General features: G+C 35.1%; 1 protein-coding gene across 2 annotated transcripts; it reads left to right on the top strand.

Annotated features, from left to right (window-relative positions):
- The first annotated feature begins 809 nt into the window (after positions 1-809).
- Positions 810-20,117, top strand: GCA (grancalcin). 2 transcript variants are annotated; one of them, XM_003405826.4, is made up of 8 exons: positions 810-942; positions 4,163-4,336; positions 10,018-10,087; positions 14,610-14,653; positions 14,939-15,086; positions 18,020-18,133; positions 18,449-18,507; positions 19,386-20,117. In XM_003405826.4, exons 1-8 carry the CDS (start codon positions 916-918, stop codon positions 19,410-19,412), a joined length of 663 nt encoding a protein of 220 aa, XP_003405874.1. In that variant the 5' UTR covers positions 810-915; the 3' UTR covers positions 19,413-20,117. The 2 variants fall into 2 exon arrangements, with proteins under 2 accessions (XP_003405874.1, XP_064143122.1); XM_064287052.1 differs by lacking the exons at positions 18,020-18,133; positions 18,449-18,507; positions 19,386-20,117 and adding an exon at positions 17,540-17,632.
- The last annotated feature ends 5,578 nt before the right edge of the window (positions 20,118-25,695 follow it).

Genomic DNA, 25,695 nt, shown 5'->3' with positions numbered 1-25,695 from the left:
GGTACCTTTTTAGTGCAAATCTGTCCCAAATATTGCACGGGCATACACTTACAGTATAAAATTATTTGTTATTCATTTGAAATTCAAATTTAACTGGGCATCTTGTGTTTTTATTTGCTAAACCTGGCAACCCTACAAACAACCTAGCATCTAGGAGGATTTTATCGCAGGATCACTCTGGTTGTGGGCCTAGGTGTGGTTACAGTTTCAAGGTTTTGATAACGCTATGTCTACAGTACATAAAAGTAAACACAAGTGACTCTGCAAGTTTTTAAATTCATAGATATGTACGAGTGATATTAAATAAGTCATAGCCTGTCTTCTAAGGAGAAAAGGAGCCCAGGTGGCTCAATGGTTATCAGTTCCAAAGGCTGGCGGTTCAAACCCACCAAGCAGCTCCTCGGGAGAAAATCCCTGGTAATCTGCTTCCCCTAAAGATTACAGCCTAGGAAACTCTACTCTGACACGTGGGGTCGCTAAAATGGGAACCTACTGGATGGCACACAACAACAAGGAGAAAAGAAAGTCCCACAGTAACGGCCTGAACGGTCTTTGTTTGCAAAGAAGATGGGAATTCACCGGGGCAAATGTTGCCTCGCGTTTTAATGAGGAAAGGGACCAAGATCTGAGCACACCAGTAAGGAACAAGTAGGGACGAGCTCCGAGGGGCGGGAGGAAGCCAGTCCTAGCCGAGAAGGGAGGGGCTGAATTCTGGGAATGGGCGGGCTTTGAGACGGCGAGCATTGAGGGGCGGGTCACAGCCAATCGGAACCGAGCAGGGCGGGGCTGAGCCCCGGGGGGGCGGGTCGGGGGAGTGGAGAGGCTGCCAGAGTCTATCTCGGCCTCACCTGCACCTTCACCTTCTTCCCAGCGGAGCGGACGCTGAGTGGGAGATTAACGCCTGCGCGGATCGTCATGGCCTACCCGGGATACGGAGGAGGGGTGAGTCCTGGCCGCCTCGCCGCGGCCTTCGCCCCCGCGGGGTGTGACGCCCTGCGGGCGGTGCCAAGGTGCCGAGTCCGCCCTCTGCCGCTGCCTCCTTCCTCCGCCCCTGGCACCCGGCTGCCCCGGGACTCCTGGCGGTGACAGGAGCCGGGACAGCAGCCGGGCGGGCGGGGGCGGGGGCGGGGGCGGGGGGAATCCGAGGGTGTTCTGGTCCCTGACGGCCGCTAAGGAGCGTGCTTGTGGAGCCGAGGATGTGATGTGTTTTTGGAAATTCCTGGAATGGAGGAATAAAGCACCCTTTTTTAATTCCATTAATCTTTTGTGGCCCACCCACACCCCGCACAGTTTTTGCTGGACGTCCTTTTTCCGCATTTTTGACCACTTCTTGTTTTCTGTTTAAGTTGCTGATAAATAAATGAAGATATGCTCTAAGTGTTTCCTAATTTTTCCTGTTACACCAAGAGCAACCTGTTTTTCTGGACTTTTTTTGTTACACTTTCTTACATAACTGTGTCGTAATATTCTCCGTCACCTTTGAGAGTTGTGAAGTGTCGTAATTGTAATAGCCTGGTGGCTAGCACTTCCTATTTAAAAAAGGAACTCAAACCTTCAGCATTTGCCAATGTTCTCCAAGGTGGAGTGAGCATATTTTGTGTTCATAAAGTAGGGTGTGAGGTGATCCATTGGAGTGTGGGTAGCAAATAGTAGATTTCTGTTTTTATCTCTATTTGTTTTTACCTACACTGAGCTTCACTAGTACTTAATGTAGACTTGATATTGGCACATAACAGTGCCGGTCACACAGATTACTCCTACCTCTGGGAATATATGTATGTGAAAATTTTTATTTTTTTTAAGGGAATGAACATACTCATTCCTATAATTGATTTGCCTGGAAACATGCCAGGGTTCCTACTGGCATTTCTACTTTACAGTGTTTAGCCCTAATTCATCCTTAAACATACTAAGGAAGTGTAAGGTGCATAAAGAAGACAAAGCCACCTTTAATGATTAATCAAGATAGCGTAAACTCATGGGACTTTTTAAGATTTCCCAGTCTTCTGCACATTTTCGTAAGAGTGAAGATTGCTGTTAGAAATGTGTTATTTTTACTCCTGTTGGGGTGTTCCAAATTCATATATATGTGAATATATATAATATATATATGGTAGAGCAGGGTGATGAGAGTAATGACAAATTTTCATACATTCTTTCTTAGTACCACTTTTGTCAAAGAATGGTTGCAATCGATGGAAAGTTCCATGAGAGCAAAGAGAATTTCTGTATGTGTTTTGAACATTAAAACGCCCTTTTCTGTTTATTTAAACACAAACCAAACCCAGTGCCGTCGAGTTGATTCCGACTCATAGTGACCCTATAGGACAGAGTAGAACTGCCCCATAGAGTTCCCAAGGAGCACCTGGCAGATTCAGACTGCTGACCCTTTGGTTAGCAGGTGTAGCACTTAACCTCTACGCCACCAGGGTTTCCATTTAAACACAAGCAGCTTTTTTCAGTGCTTTTCATACTGATGATACTCTACTCGTTAGAAGCTGTAGAGAAATATACTCTCAAACAGCTAGTGGCACTGATTCTTTTAAATGTAATGGGACTATGGTAAGATATGTTGGTTAAAATTTACAGATAAAATTTACACAGTCTATTTACACAGAGCATATTATTCGATGAGGTATTTAAAGCTGTTTTATGTATCATTAATTATAGTCAATCCACATCTTACTTCCTTATGTTTTCTAAATTCTTTTAACAAAATATAAAATAATATGTTAGCTGCTAGACCTATTTGTTTTGGTAGATATTCTGCTTGATTCCAACTCATGGTGACCCCATGTGTGTCAGAGTAGAACTGTGCCCCAAAGGGTTTTCAATGGCTAATTTTTCAGAAGTAGATTGTCAGGCTTTTCTTTCAAGGTGCCTCTGGGTGGACGCGAACTTCCAACCTTTCTGTTAGCAGCTGAGCTCCTTAACCATTTGTACCACCCAGGGACTCCCAAACTACTTGTAGGTTCCTACATTAAATCTTTTCCCCCATACTTGGAATTCTTTTCTCTTTTTCCCTCCTGACAATTTCTGTTCATCCTTCAAGGATATAAATCAAGAAGAGTTTTGTTCGAAATGTTATAATGAACAGACTTGATCTTTTTCCTGCTCCAGACTTATAAAAAGGCTGAGTAAAATGCCTTTCTAAGGTATTAAAAATGCATACCAAGTTCCAAGGTGAATAAGGGAAATATTTGATGCTAGAAATTAAGAGACAAACTATAAAAAAAAATAGCCGCCTCAAAAAAAAAAACAAAACCCAAAACCTGTTGCCATCAAGTTGATTATGACTCATAGTGACCCTATAGGACAGAGTAGAACTGCCTCACAGGCCTTCCAGGGAGCGCCTGGTGGATGCAAACTGCTGACCTTTATGGTTAGCAGCTGTAGCTCTTAACCACTACACCACCAGTGTTTCTATTATAGCCACCGTAGAAAATAAATAGCTAGTAGCCTCTGAGGTCAGACTATCTACATTTGAATACATGGGTTATTCCTTAGTAGCTATTTGACTGACCAATTCGTGAAAACTCTTGAAGTTTTTGGCCCTCTGCTGTAAAAAAGGGGTACATTACTTTACTACCCATAGGTTGTTTGAAAAATCAAATAATATAATAGATGGAAAATACTTATAGTAGTACTGGGATATAAAAAGCTTTCAATAAATATTATCTACTTGTTGTTGTTATTCTTATTATTAGTGTTGAAGAGAACTACTGCTGAAATCATCACTTAATTGACCTTTTCATTGCCCTCGTGCTTTTTTAAAAATAAATCCTTTCTTGGAGAGAGGGCATTTCAGCTCTACGAAGTTTCCCAAGATTAGCTGACAGTTTCATTATATTTACCAGATATTCTTCTAAGTATGTTTTTGAGGTGTACTTCTTCGTTTCCCTACAGGTGAAATTTTCTTCTATTTAAAAAATTGTTCCTCCTATTCTTCTGTTAAGATTTAAGTGTTCGATGGGTAGAACCTTTATTTTTTCATTTGTACTACTTTAAAAATTAAAGTTGATTGCTGGATAAAATATGTTCATTAATTGAATCATGTCTTAATGTAAGACATCTAGCATTTTGTGGCTAAAAGTGCTTTTGCGGTAGGTAAGTTTGGAAGCTTCTGGTAACTATTTCAATTCTTGCTTTTTCACTCTGACAGTTTGAAGATTTTGAAGTTCATATGCCAGGATTGCAAATAGAAGTTGAAGAGCCACTGCCAGGAACAGATCCACACGTGCTCCCCGGTGGATACCCTGGATACCCGGCCTTTTCAGACAGTTATCCCTCAGCTAGTGACCCCATGTGGACTTACTTCACTGTTGTTGCTGGACAGGTGAGATACTAAATCCATTGTTATTTTAAAATAAATGCTAATTTATTGTGTCATTTTAACTGTGTGTGAAATTTATTGAAACTTATCTAGACTAATGTTCTTTCTGAGATCAGAGAGGAGAGTAGTCAACTTATTTCATTTTAAAAAGCCTGTTGATGTGATGCCTGAACTCAGTGTTCTTTTGACTAAAAGAGGAAGCAGTTTTTTTGTAGTGTGGAAATTGACTTCCTCACTTAGTATGCTTCTCTTACTAAAATTCTACAGGAGCCTACTCCGCCAAAACTCCTCAACCAAAACTTATCATCTTTTGAATTATCTTTTTGTTCTATCAGTTGAATCTTTCTATTTCCTTTCTTTGTTTTTAGAAGCATCTTATTCTCTGTGGCTGATTGACACTATAAAGATAAATGAGGAATTTGAGGGAAGAGGCTTTTAGAAGTTAGTGTTCCAAGGAACAAGACTTTGAACTTGAGCATTAATTCCATTAAAAAAAAACTCAGTTAAAACCTAAACATGTCAAAGAGTGTAATAAGAAAACACTTCAAAAAGTCATTGATTTATTCAAGTTGTAAAATTACTTTTTTTTCACAGGATGAAGTTATACCATTTATAGTAATTTTAACTTTTCATGGCTAGAAAATTATCAAAGCTAATTATCAAAATAATCATGTTGGAATTTATGTTTCTATTTTAATTAAAAACTAGGGAAGATTATATGATGTTAATTATTGGTCCTGGCATTAGCATGTTATTAGTCCCTAATAAATTTGAACAGATATTTAAAAGGTGATTTTATTATGTCCATTTGGGAAATATAAGACTGTCAATGAGGTACATGAATTCTGTGGGTGAATTCTTGGCAATATTGTGATAAGGGGTCAAGTTTTTTTTTTTCTTTTACCCTCATATAATTATAGTGCTATACAACATTTGAAACTTCAAGTGAAATTAAGTAAGTAGTGTATTATACCCATTTGTATCAGTTATTAATTGTATTTGGTATTAAAAAAGTGTTGAGTAAATTTTAAGGAACAGAAAGAATATAGTATTATAAGATGTGAATTCCTTCCAAACTGGCTAATAAACTTAATGTAATTTGAATCAAATTCCTAAAGTTTTTTTTTTTTTTGGCACTTTACAAAATTATTTTAAAGTTTATCTGGTAGATTGTATCATTGAAAATAAATAATAAGTCATAATAAAATTAGAATAATTGTGATAGTGTGATCCTAGTATAAATGTAAACATATAATACAAAAGAGTAGGAAACCCAGAAACTTACCCCTGAATTCAGTATATGATGGAGAAAGAATGGATTATCAAATTAACACTGTTGTTGTTGTTAGATGCCATCGAGTTGGTTCCTACTCATAACAACCCTAAGTACAATAGAATGAAACACTGCCCAGTCCTGTGCCATCCGCACAATTATGCTGTGTTTGAGCCCGTCATTGCAGCCACTTTGTCAGTCCAGCTTATTGAGGGTCTTCCTCTTTTTCGCTGACCTTCTACTTTACCAGACATGATGTCCTTCTCCAGGAACTGGTCCTCCTGATAACGTGTCCAGAGTATATAAGACGAAGTCTCACTGTCATTGCTTTTAAGGAGTATTCTGACTATACTTCTTCCAAGGCAGATTTGTTCACTCTTTTGGCAGTGCATGATATCTTCAGTATTCTTTGCCAACACCATAATTCAGATGCATCAAATCTTCTTCAGTCGTCCTTGTTTATTGTCCAGCTTTTGCATGCCTATGAGACAATTGAAAATAACCATGGTGTGGGTCAGGTGCACTTTAGTTCTCAAAGTGACATCTTTGCTTTTCACACTTCAAAGAGGTCTTTTGCAGCAGATCTGCCCAATGCAATGTGTTGTTTGATTTCTTGACTGCTGCTGCCATGAGCATTGATTGTGGATGCAAGTAAAATGAAATCCTTGACAACTTTTTTTCCATTTATAGTGATGTTGCTTATTGGTCCAATTGTGAGGATTTTTGTTTTCTTCGCTTTGAAGTGTAATCCATTCTAAAGGCTATAGTCTTTGATCTTCATCAGTAAGTGCTTTAAGTCTTCTTCACTTTCAGCAAGCAAGGTTGTGTTATCTGCATATCGCAGGTTGTTAATGAGAGTCTTCCTCCAGTCCTGATGCTGTGTTCTTCATATAGTCCAGCTTCTCAAATTATTTGCTCAGTATACAGGTTCAATAAGTATGATGAAAGAATACAACCCTGACGCACACCTTTCCTGATTTTAAACTATGCAATATCCCCTTGTTCTGTTCGAATGACTGCCTCTTGGTCTATGTACAGGTTTCTCACGAGCACAATTAAATGTTCTGGAATTCCCATAAGAATTAACACTAGACAGACCTGCAAGCGTTTAGTGTTGTTGTTAGCTACTGTTGAGTTCGTCCCTAACTCATGATGACCCAGTACACAATGGAATGAAATACTGACTGGTCCTGTGCCATCCCCATAATTGGTTGCTGATCGGGCCATTGTGATGCATAGTGTTTTCACTGGCTGATTTTCAGAAGTTGATCTCCAGGCCTTTCTTCCAAGTCCATCTTACTCTGGAAGCCTGCTGAAACCTGTTCAGCAGCACTCAAGCCTCCACTGAAAGACAGGTGGTGGTTGTGTGTGAGATGCATTGGCTAGTAATCAAACCTGGGTCTCCCACTTTGAAGGCAAGAATTCTACCACTGCACGGCCAATGTCTCCAAGTATTTAGTAGAGCAACTTAATGTGAAGCAAAGCATTTTATATTTCAGTGACTGGACTTATGTCTATTATAAAACTTTTTTAAGATGAAAATTTTATAAAAGAACTGAAACTGCTCTGGGACCTATTGAGGAATTTAATGGAGAATTTCCTGAAATTTTATAGCGTTTAGATCTCAACTCTGTTAATGATTAACATAGTTTTTGGTAGAAAGAATGCACATGTACCCGTGAAGCACGAGTCGTATCAACAGACTGCCATCTACCTTGTAGCAAAGCAAAGCAGTGGGAAGAAAGCCAGGGCCTTGACTTGCAGATAAATGAGCAGGTAGAAATTTGATACATGGAATTGAAAACTAATCTTTTATTTTGTGGGTGAGGAAATAGTTAAGATGTGTTTCTTAGTTTTCATTCACCTCAAAAAGGGTTAACAGAGACCCAAATTATTTTTATATTCTTAAACTTATAATGACTTTTTTGTGAATCTTTGTTGTTATGTGCCATCGAGTCGGTTCTGACCGAAAGCACCCTCTGCACAATGGAACAAAACACTGCCTGGTCCTGCGCCATCCTCACAGTTGTTGCTATGCTTGAGCCCATTGTTGGAGTTACTGTGTCAATCCAACTCATTGGGGGTCTTCCTCTTTTTTCACTCTCTATGTTACCAGACATGATGTCCTTCTTCAGGAACTGATCCCTCCTGATAACATGTCCAAAGCATGTGAGATGTAGTCTTGCCATCCTTGCCGCTAAGGAGCATTCTGGTTGTACTTCTTTGGCAGTCTGCAGTATTTTCAGTGCTCTTCACCAACACCACAATTCAAAGGTGTCAGTTCTTCACCCTTCCTTATTCATTGTCTGGCTTTCTCATGCATATGAGGTGATTGAAAACACCATGGCTTGGGACAGGTGCACCTTAGTCCTCAAGGTGATATCTTTGCTTTTCAACACTTTAAAGAGGTCTTTTGCAGCAGAGTTGCCCAAATGCAATATGTCTTTTGATTCGTGGATCCAAGGAAAATGAAATCATTAGAATCTTTGGAACCTACGTTTTTTTCGACTTTGCTTTCTCTATAAACTTTGTTCTTTTTCCTACAAAAGAGCCTTCACACTCTTCAAGGTTCCTTTTGGTATATCTCTTGAAAGTATAGAAGTTAGAGAAATTTCTTCTGTGGGCTAAGTTGACCTTTTGTATGAAATGTTACTGAAGCAGCTCATGCTTGAACAGAAACTATCCCCAGACCATACTGGATTAATATCCCTTCATTTTAATTGAGCTGGTCTAAATTTTTAGTAAATTCAAATTTCTCTTTTCTAGAAAGCTGTGAGATTGAGCCTGTTGCCTGCACAATGCATTATTTTTATAAAAAAATGAGAGAAAACTTAGAAGTTTGACTAATCCTTTTATTCTCAGGTAGAATACGATTTTTCCACTTAAGAAGGATTAAAGACTAAAGTAATTTATAACCATGTTACCTTCGAAGTACAAGAAGACAATTTTTTAAAAAATCACTTCCTACCGTTTCTTCTGTTTTAATAATTTGTGCGAGATTGTCTTTTAAAACATACTCTGCAGTGATTAAAAACAATTGGGCATTTGTATTTGTTTTTACGGAGATGGTATTGACAGTGGCAGCTGTCAGACTTAATTGGTGTGTTTTTTTACTGTTGATTTCTGCTTGGGTCATGTTAGAAGTGTGTTCATAGTTTTCACAAGAGCCTTGACATGTAATAATGGTTTGAAACTGTTGCCACGGGACGTATAATAGAGAAGTAGGTAATTGTTAGTTAAACTATGTCAGAAATTTCTTCTAAAGTCCTCCTCATTTGAGGATAAACTTCCTAACCTAACCTCAGATCTGAAAATGTGGCTAAATTTTAAAAATTATAATTTTCTAATTTAAAAACTTAATATCAAGCAATATTCCCAAAACATGCACGCTAGAGAAATGAGCACTTAGATACCCTGCAAGTAGGGAGTGCACCATTAAGAAGAATGCTTCTCAGTATTTTTTAAATTCTTGTAAGAACCTGTGGAATTTTTGTTATAAGGTGTTCCTTGCCAAAGAGCAATTAAAATATAGAGAGTGTTTATAATACTTAATAGAACTAGTTTATAAAGCACTTTCTTGTTTCTTAGGCTTTTAAGGAAGTATATGTTTTAAATTGGCCTCCTTGATTCTTTCTCCTAGTTGTTGTTTCACATTGATGCCATTGTATGTGAAGTTGTCAAGTGAATTACATTGCCCTGTATTTTTGTAGGAAATAGGTTGAGGTACTGCAGCAAATGAGTGTTTTACCTATTTTGTTTCCATTGTGATTTCTTGTTTGCATGAAACATTTTAATATTTATTTTAAGTTCGGACAGGATTGGGCATTAATCAGAAGAATAGCAGCAAAATGCAGGAGAATTCTGAAGTTTTGCTGGGGGTAACTAACGGTGGGGGAAAAAATTCCCCTTCCAGCCAAAGCTTCAATATCATTTAGAAATAATCTCCCTTTAAATGAGCATGACTGGGAAGGCTATTGAGATATTTAGGCACATTTCTCATTGTTTTAAGTAGAAGTATAATGACTCTTATAAGATATTACTTTGAGTTATTCTAAGAAAGGGTGATTATGCCATTTTTCAGAAGTATTGAATAGAAATTATATTTTAAATGCTTAAAAAAGCAGAATGTAATTTAATTATGAAACAATTATTCATGTTGTTTGATGTTCTGTAATATGCCAGTGTTGCCAGTAATTAGCCCTAGAATTTTGTACTTGATAATAATGTTTTGAAAAATGCATATTTATTTATTGATTTAGAACAGCCAATTAACATCTTAATATGCTTTTATACAAATCCACAGAAAATCAGTTTATACATATATTATTTCTCACTTTCTCTCCTCTCTTTCTCCTCTCTCTCTCTGTGTATATATACATATATATATTGTTGTTTGTTTTGTTTTGAACAGGATGGTGAAGTAGATGCCGAAGAACTTCAGAGATGTTTGACACGGTCTGGAATTAGTGGAACTTACTCTCGTGAGATCTTTTTTCTCCCTGTTAAAATTGGAGTAGTAGTTTCATTTTCTAACTTTTTGTCCCCATACTTTAAGTTTTTATCACAGTTATACGTGCTCATAGTTTAAAGACTGAAATAATTTTGCAAAGTGTGTTGTGGAAGTCACTGTTCCTTGTGCCTTCCTAGCTCCCCGACATCAACCACTTAGAGGCATCCTTTTTCACCTGATTCTTTTGGAATTTGCATCCAGATCGCTAAATAGCCTGCTGGTATTGCTATTGATTTTCAGATTTAATGGTCATCAGTCGATGTCTTGCTGTGGAAGATGAGGATTGCTCTCTCATTCTGTGCTCTATGCAGGGCCAGGCCCCATTCTCCCATTCTTCCAGTATGCTTATGTAGTGATTTTGATTAGATCAATAGTATTTACCTTAATTTAACTACATAAATACTATGCATAACGGTGTTTTATGATAAAATATGATTGTTTTTCCTTTTTATGTAACTTTTTGCTCTCCCTGAAGTTAATAGTTGTCAGGTATTCTATCATTTTCACCATCCCGAAGAAATTTCTCCTGGAGACTTCTGATGCACTGTGTGAATGGCTAGCTTCCTGGGTTTTCGTCACCATTATTCTGGACATGACTTTCCCTTCTTTCTTGAGTTGGATCTTTCATTTACTCCATTTCTTGTCCTGTTTCTTTGTTCACGTTATTATTTCAGTGAAACATATTGTTAAGTTGCTTTTTAATAAAGGAGTGCATGGGAGGTAAATTTCTTGTGACCTTACATATCTGAAAATATCGTCTTTCTACCTTCACAATTAATTGATAGTTTGGCCAGGTACAGAATTCTGGGTTACAGATCTTTTTCACTTAGAATTTTAAAGGTATTGCTTCCTTGTTCTAGCTCACATTGTTGCTTTATTTTTCTGTTTCCTGCCTGTATGTGGCTTGTTTTTCCCTCTGGAAGCTTGTAAGATCTCTTTGTCTCTAGTATTCACAGGGTTCACAATGATGTGTTGTGTTGTGCAGGCAACTCCATGGGCACTTTCAGCCTGGAAGCTCATTTGCTTTATTTCTGGAAAATTTTCATCAGTGATAGATGTTTTCTCCAATTTCTCTTTTTGGAATGCCTGTTATTTGGACTGGGTCTTTTACTTTTCCAATCTTTCCTCTCCTTTTTTTTTTTTTCCTTTACTTTTTAGGAAATGTCCTCAGCTCTGTTTCCGAAACCTTCTATTGCGTTTTTCATTTCTGCTATCATGTGTTTAATATCCAGGAGCTTCTACTCTTTTTTTTTTTTTTTTTAATGGATATAACTTCCTCTCATCTCCTGAGACTTAATAAAAATTTTTTTTTTTTTTTAATTTACATTTTCTTTTTTCTACATAACATCTGTTACTCTAAGTTGTTTTTTTAAGTTTGTTTATTTTGGTCTGCTTTTCAAGTTAGATGCTTTTCGCAGATGTTTGATGATCCTTGGTTACTCATATTTAACTGAAAAACCTGTTTAGAAGTTCATTTCTGGGATCATGGTTAGGCTTGTTCGTTGTGGGTTCCAGTGTATGGTACTTTGGTGGGAAAGTTTTGTGGTGGAGCTGTGGGTGTTAGTATCTTTAGGACTTTACTCTTGGATTGATTCTACAGTATTCTGCCTGGAAATGAGGACTCAGCAGGGTTCTCAAGTCTTTTGTAAATTGGTATCTAATTGCTTTGTTATTAGTACAAAGCCTTGTCTTCAACCGTGCCTGGTGTCCTGCAGCCCATAGACCCTCTTCCAGAGACTGTAACTCCAGACTTCTGGTGGGTTGGGCATAGCAGTGGCAGCCATGCAACTGAGCTGAGGCAGGGAGGGGACTGGGGCTCTAAATGCATCTCAAGAGGAGTTTTAGCCAGTCCTTCTGTCGTTAGCTTCAATTTCACACTCATTTTCAGAAGTACTGCCAATTCTTGAGCATTTGGGGCCTTCTCCAGCGTAACTAGACTGCTTCTTAGCTTTTCTCATTGTTGGTTCAGGAATCTACTTTCTTAGATTTAGATTAGTGAGCCCCCATTTATCCAAAATTCTTTTGTTTTTATTTGCCCTCTCATTCTCTTTTCTCTAAAGATTTATACCTTTTTAAAAATCATTTTAATGCCAGTTTTAATGGAGCTCAGAGAGGGAGTGAAAATCTGTCATCTTTCCTGAAAATTATATATCTCCCCTGACAAATATTTAATCGTATACCTACAGGCAGCCCCCAGGTTATGAACAAGATCCGTTCCCTTCTGTGTCTTTAAGTGGATTTCGTAGGTAAATCAGAACAGGTGCTAACAGTTCTTATTTAGCCTAACACGTACTTTAGTGCAAGAAAAGGCTCAGAGCCTTTTCAGTGATTTAAAAGCTGTATGTGCACCAAGTGAAAGTGATTGTGATGACGAGTTTGTCATGAATAGGGGTTGGTTCCATCGTTTCAAAGTGAGGGAAAATTCACATAACATTAAAGGGCAAGTGTGAGTTGTCTGTAAGTTGGATGTTCATAACCCGGGGACTGCCTATACACTATCCTATTCTGGGATTGAAATCTGTTTATTTACCAATTCTGCTTTTGCCATTTGTTATCAGTTCAGATTCTTCCATTTAGAGTGTGAACCATGTTAACTGTAGAGTCAAAACGGTGTTATTGACCAAAAAAATGGAATGTCATTCCATAGATTTCTCATGTAATATCCCCTCACCCAGGTAGTTTTTGTATGAAGAAAGGAACATTGGACTCCAGTTCTAACTGTTCTACTTCTTAACCCTATGAACTTGAGAAACGTAATTGTCTGGGCCTCAGTTTATGTGACATCACCTAACACCCAATAACTAACTCATTAAAAACAAAAAAAAACCCTGTTGCTGTCCATTTGATTCTGACTCATAGTGACCCTATAGAACAGAGTAGAACTGCCCCTTAGGGTTTCCAAGGAGCGCCTGGTTAATCCAAACTGCTAACCTTTTGGCCAGCACCCAAGCTCTTAACCACTGCACCACCAGGGCTCCTAAAGGCTGGTGGCTGCAGGCTCATAGTAAATACTTACCAACTGAGGTGTCAGTCTCACAACACTGTAACTGACTAACACTGACACCATACTGAACATTTTTTAAAAAATCAGTTATTTTAACTTGAGGAGTCTTTCATACTTTTTCTTTAGTGGATCTAAAATTTAGCTGAAATAAATTCTTTTTAAAAATTCAAAATATTTATCACATAGTAAAATAAATATAACTTAATTTTTTAAATTTTATTTTCTTTTTTTAGGAAGTTACTAATAACAATTTTGTAAGCTTTATTTGGGTTATTCCTGGGTGGTGCAAACAGTTAAATACTTAACTACTAGCTGAAAGGTTGATGGTTTGAAACCACTCAGAGACACCTCAGAAGACAGGCCTGGTGATCTCCTTCCAAAAGGCCACAGCCTTGAAAACTGTGGATCAGTTTTGTCCTGCGCACATGGGGCCGCCATGAGTTGGAATTGGCAACTAACAACAAAAACAAGCTTTATTGAACTCTACTGACATAGTATCTCATCGTATACTGATATACATGAGATTGTTAATATTTCTAATGACCCTTGACTTTAAGATAATTCATTCTTATTTTTTCTTTTTTTGCCTTCCTTTTCTCCGCTCCCACCCCCCCCCCCCCCGCAATTTCCAGTTGTTTCAGTTTAGTGTTCATTTTTTCTTACTCGGTCTCTTACAATAAACTATGAAATGATTTACCTACGTCCGTATCATCTCACTTTAGTCTGTAGTCTATTCCTTGTAAAGTGAAGTTTCTGAAATGGAAACCAAGTCATTTTACTATGCTTCTTAAAATCCTTCAGTTACTTCCATCTGTCTTTAGCATGACATTCGAGATCGTCAGCATCTGGTTCTTATCTGCCTTTCTGAACTCATCATATGCCACTCCTTCACATGTACCCTGAGCTGTAACCAGATTTCTGCTCCTCCAACTTCTATGATCTCTGAATACATGCCTAACTTCTACTTAAACCCCACTTCCCACTTGTGTTATGAAGGCAGAAATCCTTCTCCCCAAAACCAGAAGAAACAAACCCATTGCTGTTGAGTCGATTGAGACTCATCATGACCCTTTAAGTCAGAGCAGAACTGTCCCATAGGATTTCCAAGGAGCGCCTGGTGGATTCAAACTGCTGACCTTTTGGTTAACAGCCATAGCTGCTAACCACTACAGCACCAGGGTTTCCCTTTCTCCCTAGGTTCTAGGCAAAGCCAAGTGTGACTTCTCTGTAGCAGTATTTCTTAGTTATTTTTAATAGTTCACTGAGTTTCCTTAATCCCCTCAATAGACTGTGAGCAGTTTTGAAGGTAGTAATTTTTATTTCAGTCTTTTTTTTTTACCATGAATGCCTAATACTTATTAGAAGTTTGTTGATTGGGGTGATTATGAATTTTGGTAATTTTTTTAATGTTTTGTTTTGAAAAACGATATTGTCGTAATTTTACATAGATTGGGCAGATTCCAATTCAAATATTGAATATATTTTACAGCTTTCAGTTTGGAAACCTGCAGAATTATGATTGCCATGTTGGATGTATCCTTGAATAAAAATAGAAAATACTAGACTATGAAATGATTTCTTTCTTAATATTAAGCTAGTCGTTAGTTATAAATGACCGTAGTAAATTGGAGAGTTTAAAAATACATTGTGAGATCCTGCTTGAATTCCATCTTTTATGTTTTTACATTGAAATCTATTTATATGATAAATTTGGCTGATTCTACAGAAACATGCTAATTTTTTAATCAGTGATTTGAAGTTTTGGGTCATGTTGGTTTTCTTTGGCATCAAAAGTTATTTTTGTTAATAAACTACCAGAGGGATTACACAGGAAAAATGGGATTTGATGAATTCAAAGAACTTTTCGCAGCTCTTAATGCCTGGAAGCAAAACTTCATAGCTATCGATCAAGACCGAAGTGGCTATGTAGAGCATCGTGAAATGCGTCAAGCCATAGCAGCTATGGGTAAGAATATTAGAATTCTTTAGAATTGATTCAGCTTCATTTTCTTCTTTGATAAGATGAATTTTAATTGCTTTAGTTTGCTAAATAATAAAGGGATATATTGTCTTACCAACTTTGCCTAGTTTGATTTCAAGTTGTAAATTTTGACTAAAGATCTTTTTTTTTTTTATTGTGTTTTAGCTGAAAGTTTACAACTCGAGTTAATTTCTCATTCAAAAATTTATACTCATATTGTTTGGTGACATTAATTGCAGTCCCCACAATGTGACAGCACGCTCCCCCTTTCTACCCCAAGTTCCCTGTGTCCCTTCTACTGGTTCCTGTCCTGACTAACGATCTTTAACAAAACTATTTTAACTATGATTTTTCAAAAGATTATATGTTACATATATGCTGGTTAGTAAAATACTTTCTGAATTTTCTCTGTTGATTAAATTTATGCCTCTAATTGTTAGTACTCACCATATTCTCTCGTGACTTGGTAGTATCTCTCTCAACTGGGAGGAAAGGCTATCTGAATCAATTGCAAGTCTCTATGTTATAGTTATAGTTTAGGTTTTCAGCAGTAAAAGCCATGTTTGTTTGTTTTCTTTTCCTTATGAACACAGAGTATATACCAAAATACCTCATAATGGGAAGTTTGCATTTTAGAATACTTTAAAATAATATAATTTTATTTTGGTCATATAAGCTAAGGTTCTTGGTATACGTTTTTCAAAAAAGTGATCATATATAATGGTGTTTAATTTGCTTACAGTTAATGCCCTTTGAAGTATTTTTCTTGTCATTACCCTTGTGATTTTAATTACCCTTATTTCTAAAACACAAGACATTGTGTTTTATCTCTTTGAAAGTTAAAATCTGAACCCAACTCATGCAGACTTATCTTAAATTCCAATTTAAAGGAGTCAAAACTGGTGATATTTTTGTTTTGTTATATAAATAGACAATTTAATATTGTTGATTTTAAGGTCAATTCTCCTCATATAAATATGTATAGCTCACTCTAGAGCTTTAGTACCTGCTGGATGAAACTTGATCCTTAATTCAGCATAATTTTGGTAAAATAACATAATCTTTTGTAAAAACAAAAACCTCCAAGGACTTCAAATAAGTAATTGAGTATAGGAAAAAAGGTGTTCTAGATTTTTAAAATTAACATCTTCAAATAAATTCATAAACATTCCAGTTATTTTGCTGAGAGTACCATGGAAAAATCTTAATTTTATCAGTATCACATCCAGATCATAACTATCTAATACAAAACATAATTATCTAATAGGAAGCTCAAAATGCATTTGTGTATTATATTACATTGCATGCTTTAGTTGCCTTTCCTCTGCATTTATCCCTTTACGTTCATTTACTTTTATCAAGTTTCCTGGGTTAAATTTTACTATAATTGCACATAGAATTTTCTCCTATTGTATTTATTTTCATTATTTGAACAGATTATTATCTTTTCTCAAAGTCTGTTGATCTAGTAATATATAATGCCAATATGTAATACCTAAGCCAGAATATTCCACCATAAGGTGTATTCATCTCATTAAATGCATAGAATAATCTATAGAGGTGCAAACCAAAAAAAAAAAAAAAAAAATTCCAAACCCATTGCCATCAAGTTGATTCTGAATCGTAGAAGGTACAGCAAGTAGAATATATTCATTTCTATTTCTAATTATTATTTATATTTATGTATTTTTTATTTTTATAAATTTCAGTATTTGTGTATATTTGAAGGAGCCCTGTTGGTCAGTGGTTAAAGTACTTAACTGTTAACGGAAAGGTTGGTAGTTCGAATCCAGTAGCCACTCCACTTGAGAAAGATGTGGCAGTTTGCTTCCCTAAAGATTTACAGCCTTGGAAACTCTATGGGGCAGTTCTACTCTGTCTATAGGGTTGTCATGAGCCAGAATTGACTCAAAAACAGGTTCAGGTTATACAGGTATTGCTATCTGATTATTTATATTTAAAATATACATAAACCAAAACCAAATCCACTGCTGACAAGTCGATTCTGACTCACAGCGACCCTATAAGACAGGGTAGAACTGCTCCAAGGGTTTCCAAGGTTGTAATCTTTACAGAAGCAGACTACCATATCTTTCTCCTGCAGAACGGCTGATGGTTTTGAACCACTGAGATTTTGGTTAGCAGTCAAGTGCTTAACCAGTACATCACCAGGGCTCCTTAATACATGTATAGAATTTAAAACTAAATAAATACACATATAACAGGAGTCAGTGCTTAAAATCTTTTTACTGATAGGAGCACATTATCGTAAAAGTTTGGAGACCCTGAGACTGAACAACACAACATAAAAAAAAAAAAAAAATAGAACCAAAGAAATACAGTAAGAAGGTTGTGGTTAAGATTACAGTGTGTGAAGAAATAGAATAAGGGTTATAGAATACAAAGGAATAAAATTGGCTTGTTTCTTCCCTTCCCAGGTAACCATGTTGATCCTCAAATTTTCTTTGGCTGTAGAAGATCCTTGCAAGTTATATATTTAATAGAAAGTTTATTTGAAATATAGCAAAGACCACTAATAATCTTTCCTTTGATATTTTTAAAGACCTAGAGAGTTACTGAATTGAAATATTGAAGCATAAAACCTATGAGATATCCTAGACATTTTTTTAGAATCAAAATATATTTTAAATACACAAGAAGATAATTATTTTCTTTTCCTTAGCTTTGACTTTATTACAATGCTAGAATTATGATACTTATGTACCACTTACAGTGTTAATAATGAAGTCTTAGGTCAGTTTCTATCTGAATGTGTTTTGTTTCTACTATACATTTTCTATGGAATGCATTTTAAAAGTTATTTTGTATTACAACTTTATTAAGGAGAATGTAGTGTTATGAGTATTCTTATGCTGGTTAGTTTTAGAAGTTTTAATTTATTAATCTCTTGTTTTTAGGTTATAGATTAAGTTCCCAAACATTAACTACTATTGTTAAACGTTATAGCAAGAATGGCAGAATTTTCTTTGATGATTATGTTGCTTGCTGTGTGAAGCTTCGAGCATTGACAGGTATTTGTGATTTTAAAATGGGTACAGTGTTTTGTAGCTGTCTTTCTTGAATAGTCTTTCATTTTCTTCAGTCTGTTTATAATGTGTTTTTTTCTTTATTCACCCCTAAATCTAATCAGAGTTTTAAAGTTTTAAACATTTAGGAATATAAATAGTGAAAAATGATTACAGCTCAGTTTTGGAAAGTGGGATATAAGATAATTTAAGATTTAATTGAATATGAAATTACTCATTTTTTAGGAACTGGGAACACTAGGTAGTTGAAACTATAGATTTTAAATTATAATAAAAAAGGAAATTTTTGTTCATTTTAAGATTTCTTTAGGAGAAGAGACCACTCGCAACAAGGGTTTGCGAATTTCCTATATGATGATGTGAGTATGCTGTTTAACACTTTTGATATTTATATTGTGTTGTATGTGTTCATAGTTACAAAAAACATTTAGGGATTTGTAGTACCTATAAACCAAAAAAACTAGACTCGTTGCTGTCAAGTCGGCTCTGACTTATCATCACCATAGGACAGAGTAGAACTGCCCCATAGGGTTTCCGGGGAGCAGCTGGTGGATTCGAACTGCTGACCTTTTGGTGAGCAGCCAGTGTACCACCAGGGCTCTGTAATATCTATACTGGGAGTAATATATTTTATTGACCATATTATTTTTCTTTATTTTTTTCAGCCAGGCACATATATAAGATTCATTATTGGTACAGATATCTATTTGACTTTATGTTAAATGTTAAAATACTTTTCAATTTTCTGATTGTTAAGTTTTTGGCAGTTCATCTTCCAAATCATTTTTAATGGCTAAAACTACCATTCCTTTTATAAAAAGTAGTTACTTGTGGTGATATTTCTTCTAAGGGAGATAAAAAATAAAAAAAAAAAATTTTTTTTTTTAAGGGAGATAGGACATTTTAATTTATAACACAGTGAAGCTATTTATTTCTCATTTCAAGTGGTTGCTGAATCCAATTCTAGTTTTTTTAAAAAATTGAAGTTATAGGAAATTTGTATTTCACATATGCTTTAATTTTTCAGGTTTTTTGTTGTTTTGTGTTTGTTATATTTATTGGTAGAAATTATAGGCTCAGCATTACCTTACTAGTTAGTATATACTGGTTTGAATTACAAGTCTTAGAAACTTCTGAAAGTTTCCTCTGTTATGAAAATGCTTCCATGAAATATAATTAATCAAACAGAGTGAAAAATCATTGTATTGTTGCTAACTGATAATTTTGCTTGTTTTAGTTTTTGCAGGGCACCATGGCAATTTGAATTTCTGGAATTTGAAGGCTAAAGAAATTACTGTGAATTCTTCTGTGTAGAAGAACTGAATTAGACTAATTTGAATTAAAGCTTTCGGGTCTTTGCTATGTTTCTTCTTGTTAAATCACTTCTCTCTATATGTGTGTTTACCTTGGTGCACAGTTCAAGCAATAAAAAGATGTCTTTGTATCTGGGATATTGCTGCTTTTAGAAAAGTATCACTTTACAAATATCTGCATAATGTCATCAAATATTGCTCTGTAATTAATTGATGTAAATACTTCTTAGCCTTAACTTTTAACAATATAAGCTTAGGGGAATGTACTTACAAGATAGATTGTATAAGAAGCTAAGCAATGAAAGCCTAGATAAAACTAATTTATATTTAGTTGAAGTGTACATGTTATACTTCCAAATTTCGTTTACAGTTGTTGGTGTTTAGGGGCCAGCCTGAAGGGGAAACCTGGATTTTATGCCATGTTTTTGCCAGGGTTTGTCCCTTCATCACATATTCAAAGAACAGAACTGCATGGGTCTTTGCTTTACGAAGAAGAAAATCAGAGTTCCTAAAAATTTATACTAATTAGCCTTAGGTGGACCATAAATCATAGTGAAATGAGACTACAGGAGGCATTGTTTTTCCCTTTTTATTTTTTGCAGTGTACACTTACCTTCAATACGTTTGTTATCTTCTGTGGAAAAAAAAAAATTCTTGAATAATTAAAACAGTTTTTCAATATGGATAACCTAAAATGGCATCTTTCTCTAAATCTAAATTTTCTGGAAAGCATATTTTTAATGAAATATCAAGATTTAAATTTGTTCTGTTAAATTGTTTATATGTAGTAATGCCAACTGTTTACAAAGTTAAGTAATCAATCTACTAGTTTGTTTAAATGTTCAAAAATAAAAAGTTTGACTTATATAAAAACAATAGCCAGTGGTTTTTTTTTTTTTTTGATTAGGCAAGTATTTTGAGTGCATTTGTGTAAGGTGGGGTACTGAGCATGGTCGCATCGTGGTTGTTGGTTGTCATCAGTCGATTCCAACTCGTGGAGATCCCATGTGTGCAGAGTAGAACTGCTCCATAGCAGATCGCCAGGCCTGTCTCCCAAGGTGCCTTTGGATGGGTTCGAACAGTCAACCTTTCAGCTAGTAGTCAAGCAATAAACCATTGCGCCACCCAGGGACTCCATGGTAGGCATTACAGCAACATTACTGAGTGGTATTACTAAGTAAACTGGGAAGTAGAGTTCCTGTACTCTCTTAATTAGTTCAGTCCCTTTCTTGGCAAACTGTCTTTCTTAATGAAATGTTAATAAGCCACATATTTTTCTTGTGCTTTAACTGAGTATCTTCTAGCCTAAAGGTGAATACAAATTGACATAATTTTAGTATGACTGTTGATTGAATTAATATATAGGTTTTATAAAACTTCATGTTTCATAAAGGATGGAGGATGGATGGCAGTATGTTGAAGGGGTACTGTCATAATATTTACAGAATTTTAAGCCAGCTTTCACTTTTATAAATCCTGGAAAGACGTAAGGTATAGCCACTTTGACACTGATAATTTTATATAATTGGCTGTAAAATTCACTTGATCAGTTTTATAAGAAAATGTGAGCAGATAATTTTTTACTTTGACTTAATTTTTTTTCATGAATGTATATTTGATAATGTGATAGGACATTAACTGAGCCATAAAAAATACTGAATTTTAATTGGAAATTTTGTAGGAAAAAGCAAATGTTAACCACACTGTATGTTGAATAAGGGTAATGATGTGATTCGTCAACCTGGAATTTTAATTTCCAGGCTGAAGATAGTGGAGTTACTGTACTGTTCTCAGGTTAAATATGATACTTCCCTTCGTTGGAAGCTCATAGTTGAAGGCACACTTTAAAAATGACATATGATACTGCTCCTATGCATTTCTGCCAAATGACACTTTGTGTTAGCACTGTTTACACAAGCCTCTACCTTGTCCTTTTCCAAACGACATTCCTGTGAAGGAGTTTCCATGGCCAAACACATTTGGGAAACTCTAACTTAAGGTAAATCAAATTGGGTTTAACTTTATTTGACCCAGTTTTTTTCCAAACATTTTTTGACCACAGAATCCCTTTCTCTAGTAGAACTAATGTTCCATGCTGATCCATCTTAATAGGTAACTCTTTTACACTTCACATTAAACAATCTTATAAAAACATTAGGCGTAAAGAATAATTTTACCAGTATTTTTATACTAAGATTGTAATTCATTCTCTTGGTGCTTTTGGAGCACCAAAATAATGGAGACAAACAGACATCCTAATACTAAAGATTAAATAGTTTGGTGACAAACATGACTGGAATATGAATATAATGTGGTAGCTTGTATCAGTTAACCCTAGCTCCCCCAGCTCTCTCATGATATTGTGAAGTATGGAATAATGTACGCTTTTAATGTATAAGTGCTTTTATTTATACAGTAAACAAGTTTCCATGTCATTTTGAGGATTTTTTAGTAAACATTCAAATAGCTTGCTGCAAAGTTTTGTATTATACAAAATCTATTACATATATATTATGGGATGCTTCAGTTCAAATAACAGTGCAGTGACTCACCTAAGTCTAAAAAACTGCCAGATGATTAAATGTCAGGTATCGTGTGTCTATCCCGAGTGGCAGTTTACACATTTTGAATTACAACAAGGAGAAATCAATACAATGGGCAATCTTAATTTGGTTCACTATAAAGGTCATTTAATCTATTTAAACCTGTATTCAGCAAAAAAGTAACAGAAGAAAAAAATAGTTTATTTATTTTCAGAAAAGGCATTTACCCTAGAAGAAAGTAGAATTTATTCACATATTTTAAAGTCTGCAATTAAAACAATTAACAAAAAAATCGGTTTGTGATTATTTAAGTAAAATATATTAATCAAGTTCATTGTAATCTGTGTGGTATTCCTAAACTGGGCAAACATAATACTCTATCAAAAATGTGCTTTTCTTTGTCCTTTTATCTTTCACAAACTTATAAATGATAGGTTTTCTCCTATTTCTTTATAGCAGTTTTCTGGTAAATTAACAGGAAAAAATATGTTAGAATCTGATAAATCTAGTGAGTAAAATCTAAAACTTCTTTCAGGTTAGCATATTTTTCTTTTCTGGTAAACATTAAAATGTAACCCTGGGTGTTTTATTAATTTAAAATTGTATTAAGAGATTGAAAACTTTGTCTTAATTCTGTCACTTACCTAGTGAATGAGTAAGCATTTTCAAATAAATGTACAATGCTAAGGTATCACCTAAGAGTTCGTCTAGAGTTCATAAATAATATAAAATGATACAAAGAAAAAAATATTTAGAACTTCTCTTTTAGAGTGATGAGTACGGACATAATATTAAAAAAATAAGGTTCAGATGATTTTTAGTCTAGATTAAGATCATACCAACACATGTGTATATGTTAAATTAAATTTCTGTGATTTAAAATACTGAGCACAAAACTACTTCCAGCAAAACACTGTGGAAAAGAAAGTTTGAAAAATTTTGGTCGTACTTTGTATCAGCTTATTATTTAAATGCTGGGACATCTGTACTTTTAATCTTTTTCTGCCATTCTTTTTCTACTTGTTTTTAAAAGTATTTTGGTGGCATAAAAAGTAAGGAGCCTTTTGTTACTGAACATTTCTTTTATCCACGTTCTTGGTAATGTGCAGCTTTGTGTATTATTTTGCGAGCATTTAAAACTCAGGTGTGCTTCTATATAAACGTATACACATAGGAGATATTGGCAACACTGGTACTTCACTATGGTATGGTGTCCACTTAGAGAATGAGTAGGGTCCTTACCTATGTGCTACTTACATTTTCTGTAACATTAAAGATGGTGGCAATTTGGAAAGGTTATAGGGAGTTGAAAGAATTGGCTTAGGCCATCTTTTAATAGCTATATTCAGAGACAACATATGCAAGGAATGATCAGTCCCGTCTTCTGATATATTTTGGGTGGTGGGGAGGATGCTCTTCCCTTAAGTATAAAAATATAAATGCACACTTCAAATATACATGCATTCAGTCATTTACATGTCAGTTGATTATATTATTGATCACATTTTTCTTGTTATGATTACTGAAAGGTCAAAGGATAATATGAGCAGTACAAGTATGCATGTTCCAGAAACACACTGGTTAAATATCCATTATCTTTTAAAAATTAAAACCCACTGCCATGCAGTCGATTCCAAGTTTTAGCAACCGTATAGGACAGAGTAGAACTGCCCCATAGGATTTCTAAGGCTGTCAATCTATGGAAGCTGACTGCCTCATCTTTCTCCTGTGGAGCAGATGTTGGGTGTCAACAGCCGACCTTTCGATTAGCAGCCGAGTGCTTTTAACAACCAGGGCTCCTTTTTGAAAATTATAAGCCATTTAAAAATGATCTTTGCCTTATTGAACTCTTGGATGCATATTTAATTTCCCATAGCTACTGACCTCCTCCCCACTAAATTTATCCTATAGCAAGAGACTTAAAAGTTTTTCCATTTTTAGCCTTTTCATACTTCGGTTCTCATTTTGTAATCAGTCTTGCTTTAGATAATGATGCAATTGTTTCTGCTAATCCATGTTTCGTTTGGTTTTTCATTTATCACATACGAAAATGTTCTCTTGGTGTTTTAATGTATTTTTATTTTCATTAAAAATGAAGGGTGGAGAATCTGAAACTCTAAGCCAACTAAACAGTCCTTATATTAGAACATCCACGTTACGACCACCAAGTTTTATTAAAAACTTTTGTTTCAAGATAATTTGATTTTTTTTTTTTAAAGATAAACAATTCTAGGCAATGAATGGAAAATGTGTGAAGCTTGAGCAAATGAAAATCATTTCATATTATCTGGACATTTTCATTCTTGGTAAAAGGAAAAAAATGAATCAAATATATAGGAAAGTTGTTTCATACAAGGTAAACCTGTGTAGCTATCTGAATTTTAAAGTAACCAAACACGAAATGTTTTAGTAAATTACTATTGTGTTCTTGACAGGCAAAAATAAAAAGTGAAATGTTTTTATGCTTCCTTAATTTTTGATTCAATGCTTTTTACCACTTAGTCTGGCTTGCTAGTGTCCTTACGGAACTCAGTAAAACTATAGCACTGTTACAATTATGTGATTTCTCTAAATAGCTCAGCACCACCATGCCTATATTTAGTATTATACCTAGTAAAATGTTGGAAATAGTTGGCTTCTCTAATAAAAGTATCCTAACTAGCTAATGAAATTTACTTTCATTGTTCCCAAAATAATTTCTTTTACAAATTGTTGAATTTTCATGTATAAATAGATCAGAAATTATATACTTCATTCTTAATTATGTATATATTCTATATTTTCAATACAACTTGTACACTTCTTTTAGCTACCAAAAAATTGCAACCATTTTTACATGAAATTTACATTTTTTTATTTACAGTTATTTGTAGAACATTATTGCAAAACTAGTTGTGCAAGTAGATTACACTGTCAATACCACATATCAATCTTCAGAGAAAATAATTGCTAAAAAATAAATATTTCTGCACAGAGTTTCAAAAGCATCATGTTTTCATGCTACATTATGTGAATAAAGACTAGGAAGTAGTATGTGTTTTGGTAGACTTTCATTGTTTAAAGCATTCCAAGGGACTTACTACTTAACCAATGTGAGTTTCTTATTTATATCAGATGACTGGCAATTTCAAGTGAGTACACACATTCTTTTTTGAAATATATTATTCTTTAACTGGCAGACATCCTGATATAATAGCTTTTTCCATCAAAATTATAAAATGCCAATTTCAGCTAAAAAAAGATATTGTGCCTTGTATTAAAATCAGTAGGTGCTTAGGAGATAAAAAAAGAAAAAAGGAAGAAACCTCGGGGTTCCTCAATACTTTCCTTTCTTTAATATTTGGAAGAAGGGCGCCATATTATCTTAAAAAACGTTATCGTAAATATAGGAACATTTTGAATAGGCTCTGTGGAGAAGTTTTTTATAACATTACAGATCCTTGAATTTTATTCCGATATAAAATATGGATGATGGAAATGGTTGAGAATTCTCTTATACGCTCGATCACTCAAGTAATTGAAAACAATTTTTTTGCCGTCTAGATTCCGACTCAGAGCGACCCTATAGGACAGAGTAGAACTGTCCCGTGCGCCTTCCAAGGAGCGGCTAGTGGATTTGAACTGCAAACCTTTTAGTTAGCAGCTGAGTTCTTTACTGTGCCACCAGGGCGCCAAGCTTAAAAAAAAAAAG

This window comes from Loxodonta africana, chromosome 6 (genome assembly GCF_030014295.1).
Source record: "Loxodonta africana isolate mLoxAfr1 chromosome 6, mLoxAfr1.hap2, whole genome shotgun sequence".
Classification (NCBI taxonomy): Eukaryota; Metazoa; Chordata; class Mammalia; order Proboscidea; family Elephantidae; genus Loxodonta; species Loxodonta africana.
This window is presented reverse-complemented; position numbering and strand designations above follow the sequence as displayed.